This window comes from Brienomyrus brachyistius, chromosome 2 (assembly GCF_023856365.1).
Source record: "Brienomyrus brachyistius isolate T26 chromosome 2, BBRACH_0.4, whole genome shotgun sequence".
NCBI classification, from domain to species: Eukaryota; Metazoa; Chordata; class Actinopteri; order Osteoglossiformes; family Mormyridae; genus Brienomyrus; species Brienomyrus brachyistius.
Genome location: NC_064534.1, coordinates 6,398,912 through 6,419,030, shown reverse-complemented (window position 1 = coordinate 6,419,030; position 20,119 = coordinate 6,398,912). Strand labels below are relative to the sequence as shown.

General features: G+C 49.7%; 1 protein-coding gene across 9 annotated transcripts in view; it reads right to left on the bottom strand.

Annotated features, from left to right (window-relative positions):
• Positions 1-2,717: 2,717 nt before the first annotated feature.
• The window catches only part of pdlim5a (PDZ and LIM domain 5a), a 68,675-nt gene continuing 51,273 nt past the window's right edge, over positions 2,718-20,119 (bottom strand). For all 9 annotated transcript variants that reach the window (XM_048984758.1, XM_048984761.1, XM_048984762.1 and 6 more), the window contains 8 exons: positions 19,826-19,998; positions 19,533-19,569; positions 11,355-11,464; positions 7,901-8,078; positions 6,427-6,607; positions 4,885-5,005; positions 4,636-4,751; positions 2,718-4,552 (listed from right to left, as the gene is read on the bottom strand). In XM_048984758.1, coding sequence (XP_048840715.1) covers positions 4,463-4,552; positions 4,636-4,751; positions 4,885-5,005; positions 6,427-6,607; positions 7,901-8,078; positions 11,355-11,464; positions 19,533-19,569; positions 19,826-19,998 — 1,006 coding nt within the window. In that variant the 3' untranslated portion in view covers positions 2,718-4,462. The remainder of the gene's footprint in view (positions 4,553-4,635; positions 4,752-4,884; positions 5,006-6,426; positions 6,608-7,900; positions 8,079-11,354; positions 11,465-19,532; positions 19,570-19,825; positions 19,999-20,119) is intronic.

Below are 20,119 nucleotides of genomic sequence, written 5' to 3'. Positions count from 1 at the left end.
TTCAGGGGGGCCAGAACCTTACAGGGGCCCTTGGATACATAAAACTGGATGGGGGGGGGGGCAAGGTTACATTATGTGAGGGGGTCCAGAATTTTAAGGTACGCTACTGCCTGCACCTCTCATACTCAGAGGGACTCTCAGTTCATGTTTAAGTCATGTTTCAGTTTCCTTGTTTCCTCTTATACTCCAAGGAAGGGGGGGGGGGGCTTCTGGGATGCGAGGATTGTTACGCGGTTAGTTTCACGTTAGATGTCGGCATGCAGCCAGCCTCCTCCCTCATATTACTGAATCAGAAACTCCTTTGGTGAAACTTTGAAAAGTGGCCACCTAGTTAGAAACAGTCTAGTTAGACGTAGATGTGAATCACCCTTTTTGCAAAACTCTAAACGCATTCTCATTCATCAACACGCATTTTGCATCGCGGCGATGCAAAAACACACAAAGCACAGCCTGCACACAGCTTAATCATTTAAACACAGCGATTCCAAACTGCTTACACACATTTCTAAACATGAGAAGAAACCAAAGGCTGACTTGAACACAGAATACGTGAGTGCAAATATGTGAGTGCAAATATGCATGTGAGTGCAAATATGGATGTGAGTGCAAATATGGATGTGAGTGCAAATGCCATTAGTGGGTTAAATTTCGACATCGAGGTACAAATGTGTGACGCCCCGCATCACCCAGCAAGGGAGAGCTAAAGATGCTGTCCTGATCCAACCCTTACACATGGTGATGAGGCAGAATGAATATTCTTGCTTGATTCAGGCTTGGCAGTTGCACAATCTTTCACTGTAATGTGCTTCATTTGGATCTTTTACTTGTTTTTTACAGTAATTTTTGGAATGCTGAATACTGAAAATATTACATATCAGTTTAGTATCATTGTATACAAACATTTTTGGCATGCAATAATTTTTTATTTGTTTTTATTATAGTCTTTTGGTTTCCAATTTTGCAGCTCAACATGCAAAAGATCACATTCAAATTAAATGTTTCTCTTCATGCTAGTAACAGTTTTGACTGATAGTGTTTTCAATATTTTACTATAGCGTGTAATGACGACCTTGATGCGTGATCTGAAGGCAGTGTCTGTTTTTGAGCAAAGGTAATATAGTTTTGAGGATTGTTTGATTTTTTTCAAGACGAGTCAAAGGTTTTGTGAGTGTAGCTTGAATTTTAGGGTTTGTGCTTAGTGCTTTGAGAAAAGGAGAGGAAATAAGATGTTTTTTAGCGATTCAGAAAAAATTTACACAGAAAAAGGTAATTTAGGTCATTATGGGGGTTGGTGTCGGGATCCATTTTATGATGTTGACACGAGACAAAAGGAAGATTACCTGACGAGCCCTCTGCTGTCCCCGCTGCATCGATACCGGCACGACACGTGTGACCACCATCCTGTACGTACGGCCCCGCATACTGCGGCGTGACACAGCGATGACAGCACGCCACACATTCCTCCGAGCAGCTGGCAAAACCCAACGTGCATTTCAGGAAAAGCTTAACACACTATGCGTCATGGCGGGGTGGGCGGGGGGTGATTTTCCCAGCCTGCAAACCACGCATCTCTTCGCTACCTCAAACACACCCATGGTATTCGTAACCCAGGGACTTGTCAGACCCAGCTGGTACGGAGGAGTTGGCAGCCCATCGCCTCGAGACCTTTTAAGCCACTCAAATAAAACACAAATCCTCAAATAGCAGTACAGTCCTGCTCACTCCTCCCCTGAGCCTTTACTGTAGTGGCTCCCCTTTTAAAAATCTTGCTTTTGTCCTCTCCATCCCACACAGAACCTGCTAATTGAAATATCAGCCCAGGCCTCCTCACTCCTCTGCACCTTCTCTGTGCTTGTTCCCCTTTTAAAATCTTGCTTTTGTCCTCTGAATCCCACACAGAACATTCACATTGAATCCAGCGCACTGCGGACCTTCTCTGCCAGGGTCTTTTTCGTGTTTGGGATGAATAAAATGCATCTTATGATACAACGCACCCCTTTGCTGACAACACACCCACACATAAAAATGATCAGACTTTATGGGACTGGTCGTGGACCATTTCATCAATGATTTATTTAAGCAAACTAACCTGTACAGATCTGTGGCTAACTGTAAACAGAGAATCCAGATTTGGGGTTGATATGGATGTGTTTCAGGCTCAGTGTTCACAATTCTTTGCCTTGGTGGCTGAGCAGTAACCAAATTTTCTCTGAATCCCACTAACAGACAGGGGCACAGTGATACCCATGGAGGCCAAACGTATACAGTTTGAGTTTTTGGCATCCTTTTAAGTAACCTGCATAGGGAACTGCGATGTTTTACTAAAGGTCGTTCCTGTTCTCTGTTGAGGAGCTTTGCTTCGTCTGTTCTGTCCTATCTGCCAGTGTGGCAAACTGGCCAGGATCCTCAGCACATCCACAACCTCCACAGACGAGGAGGAGAAGCTGTGTTTGATGACAAAGCCTCCGTGTTTCTTACATTATGCGATATGATGAGTTGCCCCAGAACAGAGATGAAGTCTAGGGTGCGGGTACGAGTGCGGTTCCAGAGCACCAGCACCACCTACAGGTTGCAGGCAGCAACAGATTCCCCAGAGCACAATGTAGAATGTGTGTGTGTATACAAATCTGAACATCGCAGCCCCTCAAAGGACAAGCCAATCTAGAGGTGGGGGTGAGGCTGGACAGGAAATATACAACTTAACTGGAAACCAGAGGTGAAAGAGCAACAAAAACCTTTATTTTTAAAATGCAAACGAAAGCTTAAAGATTGCGACTCTTCAGATGCTAAAATACAGGAAGTACCCGGCAACCTACACCATAATTTAACTGTTTAATGTTTATTCCCAGATTAGTTTTGCACCAAAAACATCCAACGTAAAGCGAGTTGCGGTCATCAGGAAGTTAATAACCCTGGCACAGTAAAAGGCTTTAACATTCTCCTTTGCCTCCCTGTTATCCTCTGCAGTGGGTGGCTGTTCTTAAACCCTCCTGAAAAATGAATCATCAGTCCATTTTAGCTGTGTGCTAATTGGCATTCCACCAGTCTTTCGGGGGAGTCTGAAATTGCAATATCTGGTTGTAAATGCCCATTTGATAACTGTTAACATGCCTTGGGGGCTGGGGGTGCCTGTTTGTCTGGGAACCCCTAGATGTGTTTTTTCTCTCACAACCACCACGGGTTTTTGGAGGGGGGGGTCCTCTTGTGTTTTTTTGTTCCTTCTTGTAAGGCTGGCACACCTGTTCCAGTGCTCTGCCTCATTTGGTCCAAATCAGCCTGTGAAACTGTCACAATCCTGGCAAGCATGTGTGTTGCGAAGGACACTAAATGTGTTTAAAAAGAGAAGAAGTAGACTGGAGATGTTTGATAGGCGATCAAATGGTCTGATTCTGTATTGCTTTCTCTTTTAACATCTTGGCAGAGGAGTTGGGCCAAACCCAAAAGCCCGGCACCCATCAGACCGTCTCCGCACGCCTGATATCAGACGCCCCATTCGATCCTGATGCGTGTAATGTGCATTGTTATAAAACGCTCGTCACGGTCAAACAAACGGTCCAAACAGCCGCTTCAAGGCTGCCGATGCTGTTGCTTTGCGGCCGTCTGTCTCTCCAATGGCAGGCAGCGGACCACAGCTCCGGGGAACGACCCACATTTACCGGTTTGGCTCCAGCATTTCGCCACAGCGGCACAAACCCCGTCTCCCTCGTTCCCCCGTCCGTGACCCTTCCTTTCCCAGTTCCCCCCCCCCCGCTCTCCCGCTCTCGCCATTCTTTGACGCTCACCCCGGAGACGGACGCGGCTCCGCCCCCCCCGTCTCCGAGCACGCTTTGAAGGTTTCTCACAAAAAACGGGAACAATGGCGGCGCTTTTCACCACGGCGACACAAAGCCGCCCTTCTCCGCCGTCCCGTTACCGTCACCCTCCTCCGTCCAGGAACGGCGTGGCGTGGCGGCCCAGCCAAGACCACAAAAATTTTAATAAATGCCCCCCCCCCTCCCACACCACCACCAGTGTAATCTGGAGGCTAACGATGTCTCGTTCAGAAAGCGACTGAACAAGGCAAGTATTTTTTTTTTCCCCAAAAGGCGAAACACAAAGAATTTTATGAAGGACGGGTTTTACGATGCTAATTAGGCGTGAAGTGAAATGGTTCTGAGCGTGTCCTTCGGGACACAGAGAACCCTGTAATGCCACAATCTTGGGACAGTCCCTCTTTCCATTAACTCAACAGCGTGTACAAAAAGCCCGGGAATGTGCAGTAAACCTCAGAGACTAAGAAATTCCGATAAACAGGCTATGCGGAGTCGAGCGGAATTGGAGTCTGCGCGAAGCATATATTCGGCCAATCAGAGACAGTCGATGAAGCGTATATTTGGCCAATCAGAGTCTGGATGAATCATATAATGGGCCAATCGGATGGGGTTGTGTCATCTTCAGCCCTCCTCCCAGGACCTGCGGTGCTTCACATGTTGATGCTGTGGGCATGCTTCTTACAGAGAGGCTTGTCCTTTTTGGAGTAAAACGCCTGGCCCTGCAAGCACGTGGAGCAGACCTGACAAACAGAAACAGGCACGATGAACAGGGAAGTAGTACGGATATATGTGATACGCACATACACAGGGGTGGGTGGCCTACCGCGCACACGAAGCAGGTGTCGTGCCACGTGAAGCCCATCGCCTCCAAGAAGCGGTCGCCCGCCTCAATGGGAAAGTCACAGCCGCGGCAGCTGGTCCCGAACAGGTTGTAGTAGTCTGGAAACAGCGGATTGGGACCACTAAACCACACTAACTCATCCACCGAGCCACGCTCAAGCCAGACTTGTGTAGTACCCGGCACCTCGACGGGATGCCACTGATCTCAGGTCAGGCCACGGACGGACCTCACCTGCCTCGCAGTACGGCTCCCCGTCCTCCAGGTGGAAGGTGTTGTTGCGGATGGGCTGCTGGCAGGACGCGCACAGGAAGCAGTGCACGTGCCAGGCCTGCTTCAGGGCGTTGATGACTTCCTGTTCGGGGTGTGAATCGTGACAGTGGGTTACGCGGTCATGGAAGCACTAGGATGGATCTCAAGGGGATTTGTGTGGAGGTACAATAAAATGAGCAACACCCCGAGAACTCTACAGCACCCCTCGGGGACCATTCTGCGCATACAGGAAGCTGCTGACAGTACCTGACGTCACTGGCCAGCTACATGTCCCAGTATGGTCTGCATGACAGGAATTATGGCTGTATACTGGTTTCCCACAGCTGAGGGCCAAGAAGTATAAAGATGGGGTAGAGGCTGGGGTGGGGAGGGGGGTGGGGGTCTGTGTGTGTCAGGGTGGGGGCAGGGGCTAGGAAATGGAAGACATAAGCGATGATGTACTGGAATCTTTGTGTGATCCCACTAAAGTACTGGGGTCTTCGGACAGGCACATTTCCCAAGATGGGGGGGCTATCTTTCTGCTCCCTATCCACTCCCCACTGAGGTTATCCATGTTTGGTTTAGGCTGCGGTTTTCACAGCGATGCGATACTCACAGGGTATCTCACAGCAATACTCACAGGGTATCTCACAGCGATACTCACCGAATATCTCACAGCGATACTCTCCGATTATCTCACAGCAATACTCACCGAATATCTCACAGCGATACTCACACGAATATATCACAGCGATACTCACCGAATATCTCACAGCAATACTCACCGAATATCTCACAGCGTTACTCTCCGAATATCTCACAGCGATACTCACCCGAATATATCACAGCGATACTCACCGAATATCTCACAGCAATACTCACCGAATATCTCACAGCGATACTCTCCGAATATCTCACAGCAACTCTTTCTCTCTCTCCATATCCATCTCTCTGCCTTGCTCTCTCTATCTGTTTCAGCTTTCTCTCTGTCTCTCTCTCCACTTTGTGTTCCCAATCTCTTCTTCTCTCTCCTTCAGTCTCTCTGAGTCTCCTCGTATCTCTCACTTTACTCTTTCAGTCCCCCTATGTATCTTATTATCTTTTAACCTTCTAATCTTTTCAATGCAAATATATTAGGTGAAAATATACATTTTTTATTTTTAAGTCTGGCCTTTTTTGTTTTAGTAAAATACATGGCTAATTAATTTTCCCAGTAATGGTAGCTTTTAAAATGCAACATTCTCTTTGCACCTCTCTCTTTCAGTCTCTTTCAGTCTTTCGGTACCTCTCTCTCTCTCTCTCTCTCTCTCTCTCTCTCTCAGTATCTTTATCTTTTTTTCTCTTTTCATCTCTCCCTTCTAGTTTCTCTGTATCTCTCTCTTTCAGTCCCTCTCTGTCTCTCTGTATCTCCATCTCTCTCTCTCTCTGTCTCTCTCTCTTTCTCTCCTCCCTCTCTTTTATACTTTCCCCCTCTCAGCCTCCCCCCAGTTTCTGGGCCGTTCCGCAGGACCCCGCCATTCTCACCCCCAGGATCTTGTGCTGGCAGCGCGCGCAGGTGGGGGCCAGGAACTCCTCGTAGCAGTGCTCACAGTACACGGAGGCCAGCTCCTCCACGAAGCCCAGGTACGCCAGCGAGGTGCCACAATGGGCGCAGTTGAACTCCTCGGGGTGCCATGACTTCCCCATGGCGACCAGGAAGGGGCCCCTGGGTAGGCACACATACGCAGGGCAATTTACCAATGAGTGAGTGAGGCCATCTGTGTAGGGGGGAGGCGTTTGAGGGGGCGTGCAGGGAGCCATTGTGTGGATATCTGTGTGTATGTACAAACACACATGCGTATATGTGTTGGGGGGCAGTCTCGGGGGGACAAATGGAGCAGGGTCCCAAGGGAGGGCCCAGGTGGGAGGGGTCATGCGTCATGGGGGGCTGGTTGAAGTAATTTTGTCCCAGGTCCAGCTGGGCAGTTGGTGGGTGTCAATTTGTGTGTAGGTATATATGTATAATATCACTAATGTGTGCAAGTCAGCCACAAGTGGAGAGGCTGTAGAGCGCACACACACACACGCACACACACGCACACACGCACACGCACAGAGGCCTGGGTTACAAATTGTGTAATTAGCTTAAGTGGCAAAACAAATAGGTCACATCCAACGTGGACAATAGCGGCTCTACAGTGCACTACCGCAGACACTCTGCTGAGCTTGCGGGAACCTGGCTCCCCGTGGGGGCGACATGTGACCCAGTCTTAGCTAACGGCCAATAATGAGCCAGCGAAACCTGACCCTGGTCTTAGCTGCCACCCAATAATGAGCCAGCGACACCCGATCCGGCTCAGCTACTGGCCAATCAGGATGTGGCGGGGGGCCCATGCTGTAATTACACGGAGACAGAGCTGGCCTGACCTTCCGTTCGACTGTCACATTACAGTTATCAGCAGTATCGGCCTCTGGAAATTAAAATATGAACCCTACACCAGCCTGTGTGTGCAGCCCTTATCTGTGCGCCCCCCCCCCCCCCACCTGCCCCAGGAAGGCACTGAAAAGGCCAGTTATACAGGCATGGCGTGGCCACGCTATCCATTTCGCTATTGACGCTTTTCAGTCCCCATTGACAAATCTCCAACACATATATAGACCGTCCAAAACCCCAAAGTGAGAAGGGGAATTATTTAATAATAATGACAATAGATACTTTATTGATCCCCATGGGGAAATTGTCTTTATGCCTCCCTGAACTTGCTCTTTGTAGCGTAAGCTGACCATGAAGGGCAGCTGCCCATAGTGGCACCCAGGGAGCTGGGGGTTAAGGGCTTTGCTCAAGGACCTGCAGACGTGCTGAGGCTGGGTTTTAATGGGTGACCTTGTGATTACAGGCACACAGGCTTAGCCCACTGAGCCACAAGCTGGCCCCAAATGTGTTCATGAGTTATTAAGTCCCTGCGGTGACTCAGTTCTCTGACATTTACCGACACACGGTCCCACAGGGCCAGCTCACCTGATGACCGTATCGCAGTGGGCACACATGGGGGTGCGGGTGCCGGCTGGAATGTGCTCAGCGCGCTGCACCAGAGAGTCCTCATCTTTGGGGTGAGGCTGGGGGACAGGCCGTGCTGGGCCTGGTCCCTTTGGGGTCACGTGGCCCACCTGCATGGCAGCCTTGGGATAGGGTGGGCCTTTGGAGAAGAGAGAATAAGGTCAGGCCGAGTCAGTGCAAGAGTCAGTGAGAGTCAAGGAGTCAATGATGGTCAGTGGAAGGGTCTGTGATAGTCAGTGAGTTAATGAGAATCAGTGCCAGAGTCAGTAACAGTCAAATAGTCAATGAGAGTCAGTGCAAGAGTCAGTGACAGTCAAGGAGTCAATGAGAGTGAGTGCAAGAGTCAGTGACAGTCAAGGAGTCAATGAAAATCAGTATAAGAGTCAGTGAGAGTCAAAGAGTCAACTAGAGTCAATGCAAGAGTCAGTGACAGTCTAAGAGTCAACGAGAGTCAGTGCAATTAACTGTCAGTCCATGACAGTTAATAAAAGAGTAAATAAAGGCAGTGAAAAGGATCAGTGAGAGTCAGTAAAAGAGTCAATTTAAAAGCATCAATGATAGACAGTGAAAGTGACAGTAAAAATGTCAATGATTCAATTACAAAAAAGGTCAATGAGAGATAGTGATAAAGGATCAAGAAGAGAAATTGCAACATTTAGTAAAAGAGTCAATGAGAATCAATTGAAAATGTCAATTTTCAATGACAATAGAAGAGTCAATGAGAGTCAGTGAAAAAAACATCAGTCAAAAAGCGCCCGTAGGTATGTCAATGCAAAACCCAATGTGACATTATCTGCAGGCCACAAGGGTCACAGTTTTTAAACTGAACCTGCGGAAACTGCTGCCTGTTTTGCTGAAGTTTATTAGGTTGACCAATCTATTTAATTAATTCATAAAAATAAAGGTACAACAGAAGTCACTTGAGAAGAACAGGTGTCCCCAATCTGTCTGGCAGTGCTCCGGGTGCTGGCTGGCAGCACGGTCATGGAACTGTACACTGTCTCCACCAGCAGTGCAGGAGCTGACAGTCGGCAGCAGGTACAACGGGGTCAGGGGTCAGAATCTCTGGGGGAGGGGGGGGGGGACGCACATTCTTTAGGGGATTTGGAGGAAAACAAGAAGTTCACAGAATGTGGAGGCAGGGGTCATTCTGAACTGGGAGCAGTGGGAACAGCTGCATGGGGCCCACCAGGATACCAGGAAGTGGGCGGAGCCAAGAGGCCACACGGTCAGGGAGCCGGCGGAGACACAGAGAGTCACAGGGACATAGGCGGGACAGTGCTGCCGTTTTGGAGAGTGTCAGAGGAACCTGACTGGCGGGACAACTGACAAAAGCGGGGGCTCCTCACAACATGACTCTCTCACACAGCCAGCTTAACACATTTTACCCATAATGCCGTGCTCATGAGCAAAATCACATTTCCTCCCTGCAATATGACCACCTGCTTTTCTGGAAGTCGGTCGCTTTCCCTGTTTTCCCTCCCTCTGTCTGTCGCTCTCTTTCCTCCTGCCACCCCATCCCTGTTGCCCCGCCCCCTCTCCTCCTTCACTGTAGACTGTTACACCTGCCGCAGCCCGCCCACCCGGCCAGCTCAAGCATGCCTTTGTTTATCCCCCTGTCAGCTGGCTCACCGGGGCCCCCAAGGGGCCATTGCGGGCAAGGCTAGAAAAACACAGGACCTGAGCAAGAAAAACAGTCTCCCAGTACATGGGCATGCGTACACACACACACACACACACACACACACACACACACACATGCGTACACCAGTGCTCAGTCCCACATACACAAAAAGAAAAATATCACTGATCATGTGACAAGGCAGGACTACAGACCTACCCCAAAACAACCCCTTCACTAGGTGTCCCCCACAAGCATTGGGGCCAGAGTGTGCCTGCATGTCAACATTGGGGGGGGGAGGGGGGGTCCTGCTGCTCATGAAACCCCCTCCCTGTTTGCCTATGCATAGCTGCACCCCACAGCACCCAGCTAACTAGCACACCGCTCCCTCTAGTGCTAACATTTTCCATAGGCTCTGAAACAAAATGGGTTTGTTGGACAAAAAAAGCCAAAGAAACGGCCTGATGCAGCGGTGAATGTGTCGTTCAGCGCCCAAGCCCAAAATAGCCTGGCGTACGCAGTCCCAAGATCAGAATCCACCATTAACAGCCTGCTGGTGCAAATGTCCAAGTAAAATGAATAGCACACATTCACGCGTGTAACACAGCCTTAAACAAACTGCTTTAGCTCAGCCACTGGCACACGCGTGTGGGATTTTACTGCTTGTGGGTCTGCTGGCTTGGGTCAAACTCCCCTCTGTTTGGTCCGATGACTTAGAGGTGCTAAAATACCCATGGGGACGGTCGACACCCCAGGGGCCAGCCTGGGTCCATTTGTATCCGGACCCGATTTTAGGTAGTGCTGTAGTTCAGTACAAAGGGGCCCAGAACCAAAAATAGCCCCCACTGCATAAAGGCCTCTCCTGTGATTTTACCCAAAAGATAGAATGCAAGACTGACAGTCTATGATGATTCATGAGGAAAGGCCATGATCTTTAGAGTACTGTCAGGCTTCTGAGATTCAGACGTTTGCAGAACCCGGGTTAACTAGACACCAAAATCTTGTGGGCAGGTGGGGACAGAGTACAGCCACCTGATTGGCCCTGGGGTCATCATGGGCTCTCGGTTTATTTCAAGGCACAAATTTAGAGAAGCTCAGTTAATGGGCTTCTGAGTCAGATGCAGGGAGAGAAAGAGCTGGATGTTTTAAAGGATTCAGTGAAGCAGAGAAGTTAGAGAAGTTAGTGCTGTGACGAAGTCAGACCAGGACACCGAAACCATAGCACAGGAGGTCCAACAGAAGTATATTCAAAAACAGGGCATTCTACAGAAGTAAGTCCTACAGCAGAAGGTTCTACAGAAGGAAATAAGCCTCAAAACTGCACTGTTTATACACCAAACTTTTGGTTTTGGTGACAAAAGTCATTCTTTGCTTCCATTACAGAGGCTCAGGAAAGCAAAGCCTCCTCTTCCATTTTCATTACTCAGTAATTCAATTTTCATCATCTCAATTCATCGAAAAGGAGTCGCTTAAACCAAATTAGCCCTGATGACAGTTTATTCCGTTTTGTCCATGTACTGTACCATTTGATCAAATAAAACAAACGTTAATGCCAACACCTGTTTTCAAATCTTCAGGTCATCATGGATATTCCTGAAGAAACCCTGATATTTGCTCTGGCATGGTCTGAATTATCATATGATTCATTCATTCAAATATGGTTAATTAAGTACTAAACTAAATAAAACCCAAATGTGCCTGCATGTAATAACCAGTGATTTACAGTGTTTTCCACAAATTACAGGGGAGTGGGGGGTGGTGGGTTGTGTACAGGGATTCAGGAGTATGGAGTACCTGAAGAACCACCAGCCTGCTTGGCAGTTTGGGGGCCGCCAGCAGGGGTCTTGGTCATGGTCTTCACAGCAGAGGTGACCTGAGCACAGGATGGGTCCTCCTCCACCTCACTGAGGAAAGAAACAGGTTGTTGACATGAGCGTTCAGTTGCTCCGGCGCAGGGGGAACCGCAAGACGGTATAACGACACAGACAACAGGGGGCGATGTGCGACATATGAACCAGACATCTGCCGTGATGCTGAACCGCTTCACACCATCTAGGTTATGAAAGCCAATGAGACCTGAAAAGCCCAGACAGCCTGTTAAACCCCCCCCCCCCCAATCCCCATCCACGGCCATCATCACAATTTTTCCGGCTGAAGCTGAACAGGCCCTGCACATGAGACTTGTGGACGGGTTTAACTTATGCGGAAGGGTACAGCGTGTAATGTAGACACACATATTCACACACACACACACACACGAAACCCAGATACATATACAGATATTTACACAGAACACACACCCATGTACAGTATGGTCAGTTCAGAGCAGCACAGGAGCCAAACACACAGGAGTCAGACACACGCAGACACACACACACAGACGCACACATACACACACACAGGATCAGGACACTAATCTCTTTCCCAGTCAATCCACCACTTGCTGAATCCTTTTTTTTAACAAATGAAAAATGGAAAAAAAAATGCCATGTGTTTGGTGCACAATACAAGCCAGCTAACGCATTGGGTGGCCTACCGCTTCAACCACCACTACCCACAATCCCCGCCCGTGCCAACGGCTCAGTGTCGCTCCCTCCCCGCCCGTGCCTGGCAATCGCCCCTGGAGGCAGGTTTGTTATGGCAACGGGTACCGTGGCGATGAAGCAGGCTTTGTGTTGGATTCAGGGCCTGTGTGTCTGGCTCCACACCAGGGGACGTGCTCCAGGCCGCCGGTGTGTGATAACCCACCGTGAAAAACCTGCCCAGACACTGCCCCCCCCCCTCCCCCCCCCCCAGCCATTCCCAGAGCCCAGAGACAGAAACCAGTTACCTAAAGATATAGACAGCCCTGACAGGAGAGGGGTGATGGGGGCCGGTTAGGGTAGTGGTCGGCTGGTGCCAAGTCACACTACATGGGGAGGGAGGGAATGAGAGGGTGGGGGCAGGAGCGGATGATAGAGGCAGGATGTCAGTCGGTGGGAGCTACTGTCCAGCACATAGGCGTCTCCTTCTGGGGGAAGCCGAGGTGGGAATCGGCGCACGTGGAGGATGCAGACAGACAGACATGCGCCAAGTTACGCTGCCCCCCTCCCCTACCCGGCGTCCAGCAGTGCCGCCATTTCGTCGCCCTGACGGGAACCAGACGCGGCCCCATCGACAGCCCCATCATGCCCAATTACCAGGCCGTCTGTCAGGAAGACCCGATCAGCCCAATTAGAGACCCAGCCGATGGCATTAAGGTCCATCCCTGATGAACAGCACCGTGGGGGCTGATCCAATGAGCCCGGCGTGCCAGCGCCACCCATCCCGGCCCAGATGTCCATTAAGGCTCTGGGAAGGAGCGTCTCTAACAGGAAGCTCTCAATCAAGCCAGTGCCTGGGGGGGGGGGGGGGGGGGCTGATTTAGCCCCTGATCCACTCGCAGTAGACTGAGTGCTTTACAGGCCCCGGTATCAGCACAGAAAGCTGGGGCCGAGTACAGAGCTAGACCCACCCGAAGGTTCAGCAGCAGAACCACAGAACCCTCTACTTGGACGCCGCACTCCCATTCGCAGCTGAACGTCCTCCTGAGATTCACACGCCAGCGGCACCCGAGGGTCTGCCATGGGAATCACACGTTCCCAGTCAGGTTCAGAAAGCGTGAAGGACCACGCCAGGTTTTAGCCAGAGCAAGTGGCAGAATATCTGGCTAAAACCGGCCAACAGGATGCAGAGCAGATCAGAGTCTTGCAGAAGGAAAGTGGCAGCGAGCACGGCCCAGAAACGGGGATACAGAACCGATCCGAAAAACCACACCGACATCACAGAGGCCCAAGGGAGGCGGGTGTTGGATGCGTGTGCCAGCTGCTCTCCACCAGGGCGCGCCATCGCCCCCATCACACACACGGCTGTATCACAGCTGCCCCTCGATCAAAGGCAGCCCTCCTGCGCCCCCCCCCCCGCGCGCGGCTGAGATACGGCGCCGTTTGAACTCGGCCAGACCGCCACTCCCGCCAGCTTATTTTAGCGGGATGGCTGGCACGCCACGCCGTCATGGAGACATAACTTTGCCGTTGCCATGACGGCACAGCACAGTGGCAGCCCCGTGTGCATAGAGAGGGACAGCGGATTTGTCACGCTCGCTGGGGCCCCACCCACTGCTGCACTAGTGAACCCACTGGAGGACCGGTGACATTCCCACAGCCCTGGGGCGGGGCAGGCTCTTTTGCTTTATCCACCAGTTTAGATGGGGTGAGACACGGCTTTAATCATCCTCCCCACCCCGCACGGATATGAACACACTATTCCCAGACACCAGTCTGTCTCCTTAACTATCTGGGAGTGGAGTTTTATTTGCTGTACAAAACATCTACATTTATCTGCCACTGTTCTATAAAGGAACTTACATGAGAGGATAAAGGCTACAATTCACATATGGACCTTCACACACACAACCCACACAACCTTCAACACAATGCTCTATTTGTTGAACTACAGGAGGATTTAGCCTCGATCAACAATAAAAATAATCACGTAGAATGACACACAAGTCACCTTCTCCCCCCTGCATCTCCAACAGGCGATCACCCCATGCTGAAGGCTTCTCTGGGGGGTAACTTCAGGTTAGGGTCGTGAGAGCAAAGGGCTCGGTAGAAAAGGGGCCATGACAGGAGAGGGGTAATTTACAGTATACAGGATTTAACATGGACGCGAATTTAATGTGGAAATTAAACCATGGAGTTTAGGGCTTTGCTTTTATCACCAGCTAGCATGTACCTCACCGGAAACGTCGGCCAGGAGGGCTTTCGGGCCAAAGGCCAGAGGCATGCGTGTGACCTCAGAAGGGGCGTGGCTAGGTGCCCCACAGAGTTATAGCCCTGGTGTGTAGAGGAGAAAGGCAGAGGGAAGTCAAGCAAGTAAAAACAGGGCTAAAACAGGTCAGTGAATATCAAAAACGGAAAGGTAGGCAGAATCCCTCAGAGTAATGTGTGGAAATATTATGTGACCTCAAGTAATTGTTTAGAACGCTAGTGCTTGTCAACTAATAAGACGGCCCTTAAATTACACCTCGGTACTGTGCTTGGAAATGAGCGTGTTGATGTACAGATCATACAAGGGTTTGACGCCATCTAGTGGCAATGTGGACAAAATACAGCATGACCAGTCTGATGAGCTACAAATCAATGAGGAGCTTTTGTCTGGCAACCACAGTATCAGCGAGGTGCAAAGGTAATCCGGACTGTTACAGGCACTGCTGCAGTCAGTGTGATTCATGGATCACAGTCATAAAATATGAAGTATCAGTGTCTGATTTTTTTTCTTCAATGCCGTCAAAGAGGGTCAGCTCTGCAATTTCAATGTTAGAGTCTGATTCGTAGACTGGCATAGACCTGCATCGTGTTCCGTATCAGTGTTCCTTCCTTTTTTATATTGCAGTTTTCCTGTCTCAGATATCATGAAGCATAAGAGGGGTAAACGGAGATCCAACACAACAGTACTGGGTGGCAGTGTTATCGCTGAGGGCGAGCCATGTGCCGAGGATGGAGCTCCGTTTTACGGTGATCCCGCCGGCGATCACGTGCCGTGATCAAATGCACGGGACATCTGGTAGAAAGTTCACAGCGTAGCTCACCCTCTGAAATGCACCGCTGCCCTGAGAACGCCCGCTGTTAGCATCTGGACGGACAGAACTGGCTCCGCATGCTATGGCAGGACAAGTTCAGATCACACTCGCTGCCTCTCACTGCCTGCCGTCTCCGCAGCAGCTACTGCAGATGTCCAGCTGGAAGAGGGCAGTCTATGTGCCAAGGCAGGGGTGCAGTAAGGTAAGAGTCTAGCATCCGCGGTGGAGGAGAGACAGCCTGGCAGTAGTTGGCTACTACCTCTTCCAGATCGTCCCACTGTAGGAAGACCAGAGGCTATTCCCAGGTATTCTCCCCCCCAGACCCTCAGACCCCAAACCAGGGGCTTCCAGTAGGAAGCCCACAGAGACAAAATCGACAAAATGTCGACATCATTATCTGAGTTATGAAAGAGTTTATACTCAGAGTGAATATATTCAAGACCCCCCCCCCCCCAGTCATTAATGCTTATGTGATTATATGATTATGCAATTGTGGTAGAGGGTCACTAGTTCTGGTTTATTTCTTACTCTAAAGTGCCCCCCAGTGACTGCAGATTGCAGCTCTCAAGCTTATGTTTATGTATGTTCGTCTGGAACAACTGAACTCGTTTGTGCCCCCTAAGGGTGGTACTGGGAATGACAGAGGAGGCCGGAAAGCATGGCAGCAATGCTTGTGAAGATGAATAATACGACACCGACCGTAACAGTGCCAGAGGTGACTGCAGCTAGGGAGGGGGACCTTGGGGATCATGTGACAGAAAACAACAGATTTATAAGCAGTGACATTCCTTCGTTGAATTTCTGGGTAGAACAAACTCTGCCATATCAGGACTTACTCTCACCCACAGCCAATCAGAAAGAAGTGGTCAGAAGCATGGCCGAGCGAGCTCATTGGCTCGGCAGCTCAGATTACCAGAGAGCAGATTCTCGCAGCACATGTGACACGGAGTGGAGTGACCGGCAGGATAGGGATAGGAGGCTCACAGCATGTGCATGGACCTGACCTGAATACTCCCTATCTAAGCTTCCCAGGAGTATCAATGAATGAGGAAGGAAGGACAGATGGATAAGAGGACAGCAGGAAGAAAAGGAGCAAATGTGAGACAGAGACTGCTTTATTGAAACGACCACATTACAGATCACATTACCAAACTGCTAAAATTCAGCCTGATTATAAATTAGCATTAACTAAAAGGTGCAAACATAAAGCCTGGAGGGTGGGGGGCAGCTTGAAACAAATTAGCAAACTCAAACGTACCAAGGCTCCAGTTCAGAGGTCACCAGTCGTAGCCCCGCCCTCTGTGATAGCCACACCCTCTCCGCTCATCTCTCAGTCCTCGGCAGTGTGTGTGTGTGAGACACATCCTGTCACCTTCCACTGTGCAGGTCCAGTGCCATACCTTCTCATCTCTAGTTCTCCAGTGTTTTCCAGTATGTGCGTGGTTCTAATCCCAAGCATCTTTCTAATGCACTCTACTCTCCCATCTTTATACCTCACATTCACCAAACTCCACCCCATCGATTCCCACCAGCAAGGCTATGATCAGAGTCGCGTGTAGGACCTCGGGCTCCTAAATTACCTGCATTGTGGAGGAAGTGAGATAACCATAAGCTGTCCTGGTAGGAGCCTCCTAAGTAAAGCTCTGCCTTGGGACCCTGAAAAGGCGGAGCTGGCTTTGACCAATCGTCATCTGCATCAGCCACTGTCATCGTGTCACCTGTGGCAGTCCTCAGAAACGAGCGAACGCAAGATCAGTCTGTGTGTCTGCGATGACTGAAGCTGGCTGGGCTCTCACAGAAGGACATCTTCAGCTTCATTAAGACTCTTGGGCTAATGCTAGCCATATGTCAGGGCTTAAACTTTTTTGATCAAAGGTCCATATCAGTTTTTTTGTTCAAAGTCAGAGGTTCGGGACAGTATTCAATAACAGGACAGCATTTCATGAACTTTAATAGACTGACAATAACTTTCAATATAGACACCAATACGTATCAGAAATGGGAATTTGTTTCAACTCTCTGTCATGGGAGTTTTCCATCCATCCGTCCATCCATTCATTTTCCAAACCGATATCCTATTAGGTCGCAGGGGGTTGAAGCTTATCAGCAATGTAACTGTAAAACACTCATGATTTCAGTGAATTCAGGTTTTCAATTTGTAGTGTCTTACTGAGATACAATGTGCATGGAACCTAGTTTGTTACACTTTTCGGTGCCACTTTACAATAAGGCTACGCATGTAAAGAGCTTATTAATGGTTATAATCCATCCATCCATCCATCCATCTTCCAAACCGCTTATCCTACTGGGTCGCGGGGGTCCGGAGCCTATCCCGGAAGCAATGGGCACGAGGCAGGGAACAACCCAGGATGGGGGGGTCAGCCCATCACAGGACACACTCACACACCATTCACTCACACATGCACACCTATGGGCAATTTAGCAACTCCAATTAGCCTCAGCATGTTTTTGGACTGTGGGGGGAAACCGGAGTACCCGGAGGAAACCCCACGACGACATGGGGAGAACATGCAAACTCCGCACACATGTGACCCAGGCGGAGATTCGAACCCGAGTCCCAGAGGTGTGAGGCAACAGTGCTAACCACTGCACCACCATGCCGCCCCTACCAGGAACTATGAGAAGGGAAAAAAAATTAAAAATAAACCTACATATTTTGTACTTGTTAGTTGATGTGTTTTGGTATCCGTTCTGAAAGATATCAATGCTTGACTGGAACAAGCACAGCTGTCACCTCCATGATATTCCTGTTAAATCTCTAACAGTCGTACAGCACTAGCAGAATGATGCGTTTACAAGCAGCCCTGAACACAGTGCGACGGTACCAGAGTAAACGCAGCTAGCGCCAGTGTTCTCTTCTTGCCTTCTCTTTTTTAGCTGCTGCTAAACTGTGAAGGCTGTTTTGTTCTCCTGATCGTTATTGTAAACAGCTTTAACAGACGGTGTCCTTACAAGGGAAACGAGTGACAGGCATATTAGGGGAGACACCCTGTAATTAGCGCAGCGGGGGGGGGGGTGATGGCGGGCGGAGCGCAGCTTCGTCCCTTCAGAAAGCTCGCCCGCCCGGCTGTTTATCTGTTTTACTGCCTTTTGTTATGCCTCCTCAGGGATAATACACTCGTCCATGTGATTTACGGCACGAGGGATGGCAGACCACCAAGGGAAAATGTGCCACGTTGTGCCAAGATAATGTGTGTACAAACGTCAAACCGTTCCTCCCGCTATGTTTGGAATAAATCAGAAAGAGAAAAATAGGAGTACAGGTAGAGAGATGGGGGAGGGGGAATATGGGGGGGGGGGGTATGACTACAGTTGGCAGAGGGTGATGGACGACGGGCTAGCGGGCACTACTGGACATTGAGGACGCGTGCTGAGACGTCGTGGTGCCAGTCCCGGAGCTTGGTGTACTTGGGTCCAATGACCTGGGAGTTCACCTTGGTCATCCTGGTGCCCAGCGAAGCAAGGGAGGTGGAGGAAAGAGGAGAGGAAGAAAGGAAAGGGAGGATGGGAGGGAAAACAGAAAAGGAGGAAGAGGAGAGGGTGAATGGCCAAACTGATGCCACGTCTGGAGAAGCAGAGGATCACACATGCACCTCAAGCCGTTGCTCACACACTCATAGACGCACACATGCACGCACACGCATGCATGCACACGCACAGACACACACACACAGCGGGGACCAGGATATTTATCTCCGCAGCATCTTTCATATCTATGAGGCTGCTGTTCAAACTGTAGACTGTCCCCATAAAGAGATTAACACAAACTCAAGAATACAGACATCTGGGTTTCATGCTCCATGAGTCATACCTGCCCATCTCCCCGACATGCCTTCATAATGAGAGTTTCATGAAGCTGTAAAACCTACACATGCAGGGGGCACCATCCTACGTGCTGATTAGTGATGGTAGACAAGATCATTGCCATCAATCAGTATTTCAACTTGCCCCCCCTAGTGGCTGCTTTACTACATTTCCTGACAGAGAACTCAGGCACTGACTGGCCATACAGAGGCTCCCAAGCCCCACCATAGTCTCTGATATTGCCCAATAAAATGCACTGAGTATGAACCACCCCCAAATGTCAACAGCTCAAATCCACCCTCGATGCTTATTTGATGAACATCCAGTCTCTGACGCTGACTTGCAGTGACTCTACTGTCGTTCACTAGAGCACATTCCCCCAGCACTGCACAAAGCTTGGTGGCTTTTGAGGGCACCAGACGCATGTCCCCAGCAGCCTGGCACTCCCGGAATGCTCTCAAGACCAACTGCTGTGTGACATCACAAGGACACTTCAATGCGAGGCAAGGCGTGTGTCATCAAGATATTACAAATCATTTACTTACTTTGTCTTTTTTCCTACTTCTTTCTGCTGTGGTTGTTCTAAAATAGAGACATTACACAGTATAATTACAGATATGTTACAACCTTCAGATTATGTAAGGCTCAAGTAATTAATAATGAATTATACTGAGCATGATCTCTGAATGGGCACTAATAAGCAGGTCTAGACTGATGTGTGATTGGTGGGTCAGCAGTAATGGGACAGACTGGGCAGAATGTGATTGGTGGGTGAGAAATGATGGAACAGACTGGACAGAATGTGATTGGTGGGTGGGCAATGATGGGCAGAACTTACCGTGCTCAGTTCCAGTGATCTGGGCCAGGATGCGGAATGAGCGGGACTGGGAGGTGCCGGTTCGAGGCCGCCAGTCCTCCGTGTCTTCCATCAGCCGCTTCTTACTGGCATCGCTGTGGGACGGGACGTGGTAGAAATGGATGTCCGTCTCCGTGACGTGTTTCCGGGGCACCCTGCAGGGTCAGGCACATGATGAGCTATAACGTGACAGTAACAGAATGCTAGCGTCACGCCATGACAACTACAATACGCTACATCTACAATATGATGATTCTATCCCACTCCATTTGACAC